We start from the raw sequence: 12,790 nt of genomic DNA, 5'->3' as shown, positions 1-12,790 counted from the left end.
AGCGCAAACTATCAGTTGACATTTGAATGAAATGAAACGCTATGGCAGGAGACGCAGGAGAACCCCACTGCTGACTCAGAGACATAAAAAAGCTAGACTGCAGTTTGCTAAAATGTACATGAGTAAGCCAAAATCTTTGTGTGAAAGCATCTTGTGGTCAGATGAGACCAAGATAGAGCTTTTTGGTAAAGCACATCATTCTACTGTTTAGCAAAAATGGAATAAGGCCTACAAAGAAACACAGTACCTAGAGTCAAATATGGTGGATGTTCAAAGATGTTTTGGGGTTGTTTTGCTACCTCTGGCACTGGGTGTCTTGACTGTGTGCAAGGCATCATAAAATATGAAGATTACCAAAGGATTTTGGGTCTCAATATAGTGGCCAATGTCAGAAAGCAGGTTTGCGTGCTAGGTCATGGGTCTTCCAGCAGGACAATTCCCCCAAACATACTTCAAGCAGCACTCAGAAAGCACCCACAGGTGTTCAATGGGATTTAGATCAGGAATAAATCCCATGGCCTCTGCTCCTCCAGTGTTGCAGAGGCAATGCAGTCTGGACCAGCAGCTCATCTATGCCATTGGTCCAATTTGTTAATCAACCATGAGCGCACTGCCCTTTCTGCAAGCAAGAAAATGGGCTTGAAAATATGTTATTTTATCATAGTATCAGTTCTGTATATTGTTTAAAAAACAACCACGCTCAATAGTGTTGGACATTGCAACCATACCGTGCTCAAGTAATTCCAACATATAGTGACCAAATAATTCCATATGCAGGGGCGTAACTATCGCAGTCACAAAGGGTGCGACTGCGACCGGATCTAACGCTTATTTCAGCTGGATGTTCAGCCAATCAGTGGCCAGCTTCTGTATTGCCCATGCTGGCATGCTGAAGTCGGTTACAGAACCGGACACCACACGTGGGAGCGGAGAAAGGTAAGAAGAAGTGTTTTTTATTTATTGTATTGGAAAACAGTGGCAGAACATTATACCAGGACATTGTACCAGGAATGGGAAGCATTATCCAAGGAAGGGGCTCAGAATGGGGAGCATTATACAAGGAAGGGGCCAAGGATGGGGAACATCATACAAGGAAGGGGCGCAGGATGGGGAGCATTATACAAAAATGGGGCCCAATATAGGGGGATCATTATTCAAGGAAGGGGCCCAAAATGGGGAGCATTATACAAGGAAGGAGCCCAGGATGGGGAGCATTATACAAGGAAAGGAAGGGGCCAAGGATGGAGAGCATTATACAAATAAAGGAAGGGGCCCAGGATCGGGAGCGTTATACAAGGAAGGGGTCCAGGATAGGGAGCATTATACCAGGAAGGGGCCCAGGATGGGAAGCATTATGCCAGGAAGGGACCCAGGATGGGGAGCATTACACAAGGATTGGACCCAGGATGAGGGTCATTATACAAGGAAGGGGCCCAGGATGGGGAGCATTATACAAGGAAAGGAAGGGGCCAAGGATGGAGAGCATTATACAAGATAAAGGAAGGGGCCCAGGATTGAAGCATTATACAAGGAAGGGGTCCAGGATAGGGAGCATTATGCCAGGAAGGGACCCAGGATGGGGAGAATTACGCAAGGAATGGGCCCAGGATAAGGGTCATTATACAAGGAAGAGGTCAGGATGGGAAGCATTATACAAAGAAGTCCATGATGAGGGACAGTATACCAGGAAGGGGGACATTATATCAGGAAGGAGCCCAGGATGGGGGACATTGCTATAGGATGGGGGACAATATACCAGTAAGGGGCGTATAATGGGAGACATTGTTACAGGAAGGGGCCAGGATGGGGAACATTATTACAATAAGGCCCAGGATGGGGGATGTTATTACTGTATGGAGCTCAGGATGGGGGACATTATATCAGGAAGGGGCTCAGGATGGGGGACATTATAACAGGGAGAGGCCCAAGACAGGGGATATAATAACAGAAAAGGGCAAAGGATGGGGCACATTATACCAGGAATGGGCCTAGGATAAGAGTCATTATTACAGCATGGGGGTCTTAATGGTGGAGATTATTACAGGAAACAGCTAGGACGGGGGACATTATTACATGGGGGCGAACATGCATGTCATTATAGGATCTAGAACACTAAAAGGGCCCACACATCTGACCAACATGCAGGTGGGGGCCTAGGTCCAAATTTGGCACCGGGGCTCTTCTAGTCACACCACTGTCCTTATCTAAAGTAATTGAATAACAGTGCTATACAATATTACTGCTATGCAATTACTTTCAAGATTCACAATGGCTCGGTTCATAAGCCATTGATAGCGTCCCCCTTCATCAGGATCGGCTGATGCACCCAATCTCACTGCAGAAGTCACACACCTGGGAAGATCGGGGTGCACGAACAATACCAGCCCAAAGAGTTAACTAGCGTAATACGTGTGAGCCTGATACGTGTGAGTGTCACACATATTAGGAGCAGAATACCATATGTGAAATAGTATTTTTCAATATTATTTTTCTAGCATTATCGACATTTGGACTCACCTCGCTGACTAGTCCTTGCCAGTCACTCTCTGTATGGTCATTATTCATGACTGGCAGCTGCCGTAATGTTCTGCAGAGCTGTCAGGCCAATGTACAGTGCAGCAGTCATCCATAAGCTGCAGCTTCCTGAGCCTGATCCACATTTGTCTGCACTGTTTGCTCTACGTCAGCATTAACAAACCCTGCAAGGGAGGGGAGTGCACCAACCATGTGTGACAAACCTGTTACACCACATGTTATTGGCCTGTGTCCGGTATATCTGCATTGCAAGTCTGTAATCCGCCATATTCACGTAAAAGCTGTAAACTGAGTATGATTCCTGCACGGCACGTCTCTGATCTCCCCGATAGAGAAAGCTCAGGAAGACCTGAAGGGTATTCTTAAATTATTAAAAATCATTTTCTTACTTACATCTTTTTTTTCCACCAGTGCTTTGTGATTACTGCTACGGTATCAAGATCGCTCATCACTTTTCCAGAAATAAAAACTATGAAAAATCTGAAAAGATCTGAAATAAGGACGTCTGAACTAAAGATGGTGCGCATCAGTGAGAAAGGGAGAACTTTCAAGGCAAATGCCTCAGGTCATCCTTATACCCAGGACACAGCTCGTTATTTAGATACAGCGCTAGGACAGCAAAATAAAACTAGAATTTTTCTTACTAAGTCATAATTTTGCTGAAAATAGAGCAAAAATAAAGGAAAGTTGTTCCCTGGCGTTTCCAATCCATGGTGAGGTGTTCTACAGCTCAAGACTCGGTGTGTACTGAGTCATTGCAAAATGCTGAGATTCCCCAGAAAAGACCACTTGTAGAATTTTTGAAGAAATTTTTCTTTTCTTGAACTGGTTTTGAAGAGTTTTGGAAGAGTTTTCCTAAAGGGTTTTTGCAGCCTTTTGATATGATAATCCCTACTCTGGGGATTACTTCATCACGATCCATTTCAAAGAAGTGACCTTTTTTTCCCCCCTATCAGGTGTTTCTAAAATACCTTTTCAAGACAAAAAATGGTAAAAAAACTCCTCTTACAAAAAGCAAAGTTGATTTTGCATAATGATGGGAGAAATTTTCCCAAGCATGTTTAAAGTAGCTTTTGAGAAGGATCTTGGGGTAGATCTGCTCTAAAAATTCAGGACTCGATTCATCAAAGCTTTTACACCAGAATTCTGTCATAAAAGGTTTAAAAAAATAGCAAAAAAAAGATATAAAAAATCTGGATCTGTCCCCATTTACATCTATAGGAGTTCCGACAATAGAACTTCCATAGAAATTAATAAAGTGCCCCTCATACACGGCCACTTCTCCTGTCACAGCAGCCTCGGCACTACTTGGAAGTTGGGATAAGTGAGACCCTTATTCTGGAGATAGGTGCAGGTCCAAGAGTTGGGACCTGCATTTGACGCGCCCCTGGGCCTGAGTCGCGCTGCGTTGCGCACGCGGGAGCCTACCCGGAGCCAGATCAGATGGGGGTAGTAGTCTCGTGGCGATGACCCGGTCCGTGCCCAGGGAGTCAGACTAAGTGGCAGTCTATTAGCAGTAGATGGTGGATGACTACGCCACCCGTTGAATGCAGCTATGGAGCTGCCGCTGCAGGGCAGACCGCTGAGGCCGGTGGAAGGATGGTGCAGCGTGGATGGTATAACCCCCAACGGGAGGGGTATGGCCTCAGGGCAGCCGACGTGGATGATGGGGGTAGCAGGAACCACTCAGAGACGATGCGGTGTAGTTCAGGGTCTTTACTGGTGACAAAGATAGACCCTCCCGGAGTACTTACTAGCAATCAGGGCCTGGTCAGTCCTTGAGCAGATGGGATCTCCCCTGGCCAGGCGGAGTTGTAGGCCTTCCCAACTAACTGTACTCTTCTGGCTACCTTGCTAGAGGCGGGTAAAAGTAGCCCACGTCGCTGAGTGTACCGTGTGGTGCTCACCCGTATGGCCGGTGACTCGGGGCCTTCTAATGGCTTCCGCTCCACGATGGCGGTGCTGGTCCCACGCGTGTGACCGTGCCTTCGGGTTTCTGGGCCAGAGGACCTGCAATCCCCTGCCGGTCGGCTTCTGCTGCTGGGTAGAGATTAGTCCCCACAGCCTCGGACTCCGGGTCCGGTAAGAAATCTTCTCAGTCAGGGCGAGCTCTGCAGCTGCCAGCCCCTGACTCCTTGTAACACTGCTCCCACAGGGCTCCTGATGTTCTGTTCCTATATTTGTTTCTTTTCTCTGTCTCTACTTCTTCTCTACTCACTAACCCTGCCTCAGCCCTAGGTTTATATAGGGGAAGTTCTTCCCCTCCCAGGACTGGGCAGGAGGTGTGGCATGCATAGGATCCCTGACCAAGAGACCTCCCACCTGCTCTCAGACGTAATATCTCTATCACTGTGGCAACCAGACCCCTGGGGTGTCACATTCCCCCCTAGTGAAATTTAGTACTCCGGGACTAAACATATTTTTGGAAAAACATAACAAGGTATAACAATAACAATGCAATAAAGAAACACATAAAGGTGGTCACGGCATGTCCGTAACCGGGTGCAGTCTTTGAAGAAAGCAAGGTGTCCATTTCACCAAAACAGGGAGACGTAACCAGGTAGGGGTCTGTCCTGCCCCGAGTCCTTAACAGTCTTTAGTCCGTCCTGGGTTACGCTCCAACTATGTACAAAGGATTCACGGTAAATCCACCAAAGACTCCTATAAACAACTAGAAACACATAATTATACACAAGCAACAAGAAACAGGTAACCACAAATAAAACAATTTATACATTTCAAATCCTCCAACGTGCGGGTAACTGGCCTCTAGTGGCCCTAGTGGACCTACGGAGCTGACTGTCTAGCCCTGAACTACAGGGTGTAGGAGCTGTCAAGGGTAAACTGGGCAGCTGTCTACCGGCTCCTTGGCTCACTAGGGGTACGGCAGGCTCACTATAAGCAGAGGGTTGATCCTCCTGTTCTGCTTGTGTGGAGTCTTCTGCCTCCTGGACCGGCTGCTCTTCCAGCTCTACCTGTCGCTCCGTAGGTGCTTGGGATGCTGATTGGAGGAAGGTGAGTACGGGTACCACAACTGCGCCATTGACTTGAGTCCAAGACCGAGGGAAGTCTCCGAGCACAGTACTAACCATGTCTTCCCTTTCCTCTACGGGTCGAGGGTCTTCTTGTTCCTCTTCAGGGTTCCGTAGCTGTTCGGGACACTTCTTCAGGTGATCCCGGGATACAATGGTTGTGGTTTCACCTCCGTCTTTACTGATGGTACAGACCTTTGGGTTGTCGTGGCTTGAGGGCAGTACGGTGTACGGGTCCTTCTCCCACTGGTCGTCCAACTTGTGGAGCCGTCTTTTTCTCTTCAAGATCTGCTCTCCGGGTACCAGGGGAACAGCGGGAGCATACTGGTTGTAAGTTTTCTCTTGTCTTTCCCTAGCCTGACAGAGACTTCGCTCCACGCTCTCCTGTACTCTCCGGTACTGCTGCTGCCTCTCTGTGTCCCAGTCTGCTTCTGGTGAAGTGTCCTCGGGTGTCAGGACTCCCATTTCCAGGTCAACAGGTAACTTACCAGGTCTCGCCCTCATTAGGTAAGCCGGGGTACAGTTGGTGGAACCTACCGGGATGTGGTTGTATAGGTCCACCAGATCGGGCAGCTTCTCAGGCCACAGACCGCGTTCTTCCAGGGGCAACGTTTTCAGAAGATCCATTACCACCTGGTTCATTTTCTCACAAAGTCCATTAGTTTGCGGATGATAGAGTGTCGTCCTTATCTTCCGGCAGCCATACAGAGTGCAGAATTCTTGGAAGACCTCCGCTTCAAAGGCAGGTCCCTGGTCTGTCAACACTTGGTCCGGGTACCCGTGTGGACGGCAGAAATGCTGCTGGAAGGCTCTAGCTGCTGTTCGAGCTGTTAAGTCCTTGACGGGGACGACAACCAAGAACCGGGAGTAGTGATCCACGATGGTTAGTGCGTAGACGTAGCCACTTCTGCTTGGGGTCAGTTTTACATGATCCAAGGCTACCAGTTCCAACGGCTGCCGGGTGACGATGGACTGCAGGGGAGTCTTCTGGCTGGCACGGTCCTTCCTTCTTAGGTTGCACGGGCCACAGTCTCTGCACCACCTCTCGATGGTTCCCCTCATGCCTACCCAGTGGAACCGCTCGCGCAGCAGGAACTCCAGCTTCTTCCATCCGAAGTGTCCAGCCCCGTCGTGGTATGCCTCCATCACCATGGCTGCGTCTCTTCGTGGCACCACTACTTGCCAGATTAGTTCATGCGTCCGGGAGTTAACCATTCTGCGGCACAACTTCCCCTTGTAAAGGAACAGTCTACTCTTTTCTGCCCACAGTTACTTGGCTTCCTCCGGGGCGTCTGGGTCAAGGCGAGCCTCTGGCCGAGTCAGCATCTCCTTCACCAGCCGGACGGCAGGGTCACTGTCCTGCGTTCCCGCCCAGTTGTAGTGAGGTAAGGGGTTAAGCGTAGCGCCTTGCTTACTCCTTACCCGATGGGAATACTGGATAGTCCCATGACGGTGAAACGCGGGGAGTTCGACTTCTTCCACTCCCTCTGGATCTTCTCCTACGTCCGGTAGGTTTGGCATCCTGGACAGGGCGTCCGCGTTGGTATTGGAGCGTCCTGCCCGGCATTTGATGGTGAACTCGTAGTTGGACAGGCGGGCCATCCATCTCTGCTCTAGGGCACCGAGTCTTGCCGTGTCCAGGTGTGTCAACGGGTTGTTATCCGTGTACACGACGAACCGGGAAGAAGCGAGGTAGTGCTTAAAGCGTTCGGTGACTGCCCACACCACTGCAAGGAACTCTAGCTTAAATGAGCTGTAATTCTCAGGGTTTCTTTCGGTGGGTCGCAGTTTTCGGCTGGCGTAAGCGATTACTCGCTCTTTCCCCTGCTGGATCTGGGACAGCACGGCTCCTAGCCCGATGTTACTTGCGTCGGTGTAGAGGATAAAGGGCTGGCTGTAATCCGGGTACGCCAGGATTTCATCCCCCGTGAGGGCCATCTTCAGCTGGCGGAAGGACTCTTCTTCCAACTTCTCCCATCTGAAGGGCGGCTTCTGGTTCTTGGCCTTCCGGGACTGGCCTATCAGGAGGTCTTGCATAGGAGCTGCCTTTTTGGTGAAACCGGGGATGAACCTGCGGTAGTAGCCTACCAACCCGAGGAACTGCCGCACTTCCTTTACACTGGAGGGACTTGGCCATTCCTTAATTGCGGTGATCTTATCAGGGTCGGGAGCCACTCCGTCAGCGCTCACCACGTGTCCCAGGTACTGCACCTTTGGTTTCAGGAGGTGACACTTGGAGGGTTTCACCTTTAGGCCGTAGCTTGCCAGAGCTTCGAACACTTCCGCCAGGTGTTTCAGGTGGTCCTCATAAGTCTTAGAATATACGATGACATCGTCCAGGTACAACAGGACCGTCTCGAAGTTTCTGTGGCCCAGACAGCACTCCATTAATCGTTGGAAGGTTCCTGGTGCGTTGCAGAGTCCGAACGGCATACAGGTAAATTCGCTAAGTCCCATCGGGGTGGTGAATGCGGTCTTCTCCCGGTCCGCCTCTGCTACAGGAACCTGCCAGTACCCACTAGTGAGATCCAAGGTAGAGAAGAAGTTAGCAGATCTTAAAGCAGCCAAAGACTCCTCTATCCTTGGTAAGGGGTACGCATCCTTGTGTATGATACGGTTGATTTTCCGGTAATCTACACACATCCTCATGGTGTTGTCTTTCTTTTTGACTAAGACTAGTGGAGCTGCCCAGGGGCTACAGCTATCCCTGATCACCCCAGCCTCCTTCATGTCTCTAAGCATCCCCTTGGCGTGTTGGTAGTGTGCAGGGGGTACGGGTCGATACCTCTCTTTTATGGGAGGATGGTCTCCCGTGGGGATGTGGTGTTCTACCCCCTTGACTCGCCCGAAGTCTAACGGGTGTTTACTAAACACTCTCTCGTACTCTTGAACCACCCGATAGACTCCCTGTTTCTGGTGTGAGGAAGTGGAGTCAGTACCCAAATGTAGTTGCTGACACCAGTCCTCCATTGTTTTCTTAGAGCCGTTACCTTCCTCCGGGTGAGATGGAGGCAAGGGTTCCACAGATTGTATAGCATTTTGGTTAATGGTATATAATTTGGCTAGCGTGGCATACCGGGGCAGGTACACTTCCCTCTTCCCGATATTGATTATGCGAACGGGCACCCTCCCATGGCGTACATTAACCACCCCCCGTGCTGTCAAGATGGTGGGCCTACTGTCTGAGTAAACTGGTTCTACCATTGCCTGGTAATCTCTACCTCTCAGACCAATAGCTGCCCGGCACCAAATCATCATTTCACTTTTTGGGGGCATGGCAATAGGGAAAGGGTCACACATTCTCACGCTACCAATCTCACCGCCGGAGAGTTCCACCTGTTGCCGTCGCATCAGTGCCCGGATCTCTTTTTGGAGCACTCGCTGCTCACCGGAGCTGGCGTTCTTGGCAACCTGCTGTAAAAGGAAAATCACCTCTGCAAGACAATTTTCAATTACATTAGTTCCTAGAGTTATCTTTGGGTGACTCTCGTGTTTGTCAATGTCTACAATGATCAGTCCCTGTGCTGCCAGTTCAACTCTACCAATTTTAATGGTCACCTCTTTAAATCCGATCTGTGGCACGGGCTGACCATTGCTGGCGATGATACTCAAGTCGTCGTCAGGGTAGCGGGTAATATCCGAGTCATTCCAGTACTGCTTGAAGAGCACGTACGGGATGGTGGTGACCTGTGACCCGGTGTCCAGTAGGGCACTCATAGGAATGCCATCCAGTACCACAGGCAAGACTGGACGTCCTCCCACATATTTGTCGCGCCAGTTCGATGGGCCTGATGATCTTTTTCCTAGGGGTTGGCCCTCTACCCTAGGTTGTGCCAGTTTAAAGGACAGTACCTTGCCATATGTCCGGGTTGATTACAGTGGCGGCAGATGGGTCGTCCGTCCTCGTTGTATCGGTCGCTGGGTCTTCCTCTGGCCGGTGGGGTCCTCCTTGGTCGACGCCACGGGATGTCCTCCGGTCCGGATGCCAGCTGGAGCTTCCCTGGAGTGGAAACCTGTAAAGACTGCACAGTTCGGGTTAGCGCAGCAACGCTTTTAGCTAGCTCTTGGACCTGATGGTGCAGGTCTGGAGCCGAGTCATTGTTCAAAGCCTGCGCATCAGCTCCCACAGGCCCTGCCGACAAGGGCGCCGCCTCCTGGTGGTAAGTGGTAGTGGGGCGTCTGTGGGTCACAACGCCACCTGGTGCCGGTTCTCGGAGCACCCGGATGGCTCTGTCCTTGAACTGTGCAAATCCCAGATGAGGGTCCTGTAAGGCCATTGCCCGCAACTGGGTTCGGTGGGCATTGCAATATAAACCCTCTATAAATTGTTCAGTTAACAGCCTGTCCTCGTCTCCCACGCCGTCAGGGTCGGTCTGCTTAATGGCTCTCAGGGCTTCTTGTAGGTTTAATGCATAGTCCCTTATACTCTCATGTGCCCGCTGTTTGCACCCGTAGAATCTGAGCTTGATCTCGGCTGAGGTGCGGGTATCAAAGGTGTCCCTCAGCCGGGTTAGTATCCCTGCGACAGTCCTCCCCCCAGGTGGCCAGGACTTTACCTCCCTTTGGGCTGCCCCGGTTAATTGGGCCACCAGGATGCTTACTTCTTGCTCTTCTGTGAGGGGGTACACCTGGAAGAGGCTATCCAGTTTTTCTCTAAAGTCCTGCAGGGTATGTGACTCCCCTGAGTACTGGGGTAGCCAGGCTGCCCTCGGGATATAGGGCATGGTGAAAGGCATGACCGCAACAGCGGTGGCGCTGGCGGGGGTTGGAGCGGTGAAGCTCTCCTCCGTATCCGACATCCTTCTCCCCCCTAGTGGACCGTGGCCTACCTTGCGATGATCCTCTTCCGTAGGCCGCGGCTCCGCAGTGGATCGTCAGGGTTGAGGACCTTCCGTCGCGCTCCTGTGACGTCGGCGTCTGCTGGGCTCCTTCCAGGACCTTACGCAACGTCCGGACGTGAGGCGGGGCTTCAGTTCTCGCCCGCTTTCGGAGTCCACGCCCCTCTTCTTCCCGCGCGGCGTCTCCAAGATGGCGGCCAACGGCGGGAAAACTCCACGGATGGCGGGAAGAAGGCTGAAGATGGCGCCGGATGGCGGGAAAACCTCACGGATGGCGGGAAGAAGGCTGAAGATGGCGCCGGACGGCGGGAATCTTCACGGATGGCGGGAAGAAGGCTGAAGATGGCGCCGGATGGCGGGAAAACTTCACGGATGGTAAGTTTTAAAAGTCTCTTTTTCAGGCACGCAGTACCCGGTGGTTGCGGGCACGAGATCCTGCCGACTATGCCAAAAGTTGACGCGCCCCTGGGCCTGAGTCGCGCTGCGTTGCGCACGCGGGAGCCTACCCGGAGCCGAATCAGATGGGGGTAGTAGTCTCGTGGCGATGACCCGGTCCGTGCCCAGGGAGTCAGACTAAGTGGCAGTCTATTAGCAGTAGATGGTGGATGACTACGCCACCCGTTGAATGCAGCTATGGAGCTGCCGCTGCAGGGCAGACCGCTGAGGCCGGTGGAAGGATGGTGCAGCGTGGATGGTATAACCCCCAACGGGAGGGGTATGGCCTCAGGGAAGCCGACGTGGATGATGGGGGTAGCAGGAACCACTCAGAGACGATGCGGTGTAGTTCAGGGTCTTTACTGGTGACAAAGATAGACCCTCCCGGAGTACTTGCTAGCAATCGGGGCCTGGTCAGTCCTTGAGCAGATGGGATCTCCCCTGGCCAGGCGGAGTTGTAGGCCTTCCCAACTAACTGTACTCTTCTGGCTACCTTGCTAGAGGCGGGTAAAAGTAGCCCACGTCCCTGAGTGTACCGTGTGGTGCTCACCCGTATGGCCGGTGACTCGGGGCCTTCTAATGGCTTCCGCTCCACGATGGCGGTGCTGGTCCCACGCGTGTGACCGTGCCTTCGGGTTTCTGGGCCAGAGGACCTGCAATCCCCTGCCGGTCGGCTTCTGCTGCTGGGTAGAGATTAGTCCCCACAGCCTCGGACTCCGGGTCCGGTAAGAAATCTTCTCAGTCAGGGCGAGCTCTGCAGCTGCCAGCCCCTGACTCCTTGTAACACTGCTCCCACAGAGCTCCTGATGTTCTGTTCCTATATTTGCTTCTTTTCTCTGTCTCTACTTCTTCTCTACTCACTAACCCTGCCTCAGCCCTAGGTTTATATAGGGGAAGTTCTTCCCCTCCCAGGACTGGGCAGGAGGTGTGGCATGCATAGGATCCCTGACCAAGAGACCTCCCACCTGCTCTCAGACGTAATATCTCTATCACTGTGGCAACCAGACCCCTGGGGTGTCACACATTTATCAAACATTTATGACCTCTTCCATGTTTTTGATGTGACAACTACTTTAATATTAGCTCGCTATTCAGAAATTTGGAAGAACTAGTAGATGAGCATTTTTTCTTGCCCCTTATTTTTTTTCTCCTTCTGATTAGTGTGGGGTGGGTGAATAAGACTGACAGGACTTGAATAATTATATTTTTGATATTATTATGGTTATTGTTAATGATTGTTATTGATCCGCACATTCCTCAGCAAAGACTCTGCAAAAACACTAGTGCACACCCTCATCATCTCCTGCCTCGACTACTGCAACCTCCTGCTCTGTGGCCTTCCAACACTCTCACATCACTCCAACCTATCCTAAACTCTGCTGCCCCACTAATCCACCTGTCCCCCCTGCTATTCCCCGGCCTCTCCTCTCTGTCAATCCCTTCCCTGGCTCCCTATTGCCCAGAGACTTCGTTTCAAAACCCTAACCACGGCATACAAAGCCATCCACAACCTGTCTCCTCCATATATCTCTGACCTAGTCTCCCGGTACTTACCTGCACGCAACCTCCGATCCTCACAAGATCTCCTTCTCTACTCCCCTCCTATCTCCTCTTCCCACAATCGCATATAGATTTCTCCCGTGCATCTCCCCTACTCTGGAACTCTCTACCCCAACATATCAGACTCTCGCCTACCGTGGAAACCTTCAAAAGGAACCTGAAGACCCACCTCTTCCGACAAGCCTACAACCTGCATTAACCACTGCTCCACCACACCGCTGCACGATCAGCTCTATCCTCACCTACTGTATCCTCACACATCCCTTGTAGTCTGTGACCCCTCGCGGGCAGGGTCCTCGCTCCTCCTGTACCAGTCGGTGACTCATTTTGTTCAAGATTATTGTACGTGTTTCTGCTATGTATACCCCCTTTTCACATGTAGAGCGTCAT

The 12,790-nt window shown here is 51.3% G+C and overlaps 1 protein-coding gene across 1 annotated transcript in view; it reads right to left on the bottom strand.

Moving 5' to 3' along the window:
- CCDC149 (coiled-coil domain containing 149) overlaps positions 1–2,704 on the bottom strand; it is a 92,327-nt gene extending 89,623 nt beyond the window's left edge. The window contains exon 1 of the mRNA XM_073646740.1: positions 2,518–2,704. Coding sequence (XP_073502841.1) covers positions 2,518–2,565 — 48 coding nt within the window. The 5' untranslated portion in view covers positions 2,566–2,704. The remainder of the gene's footprint in view (positions 1–2,517) is intronic.
- Between the last annotated feature and the right edge of the window lie 10,086 nt (positions 2,705–12,790).

Source organism: Phyllobates terribilis, unplaced genomic scaffold, assembly GCF_046119375.1.
Source record: "Phyllobates terribilis strain yellow unplaced genomic scaffold, ASM4611937v1 Scaffold_1__5_contigs__length_1240528914, whole genome shotgun sequence".
Taxonomy (NCBI): domain Eukaryota; kingdom Metazoa; phylum Chordata; class Amphibia; order Anura; family Dendrobatidae; genus Phyllobates; species Phyllobates terribilis.
This window is presented reverse-complemented; position numbering and strand designations above follow the sequence as displayed.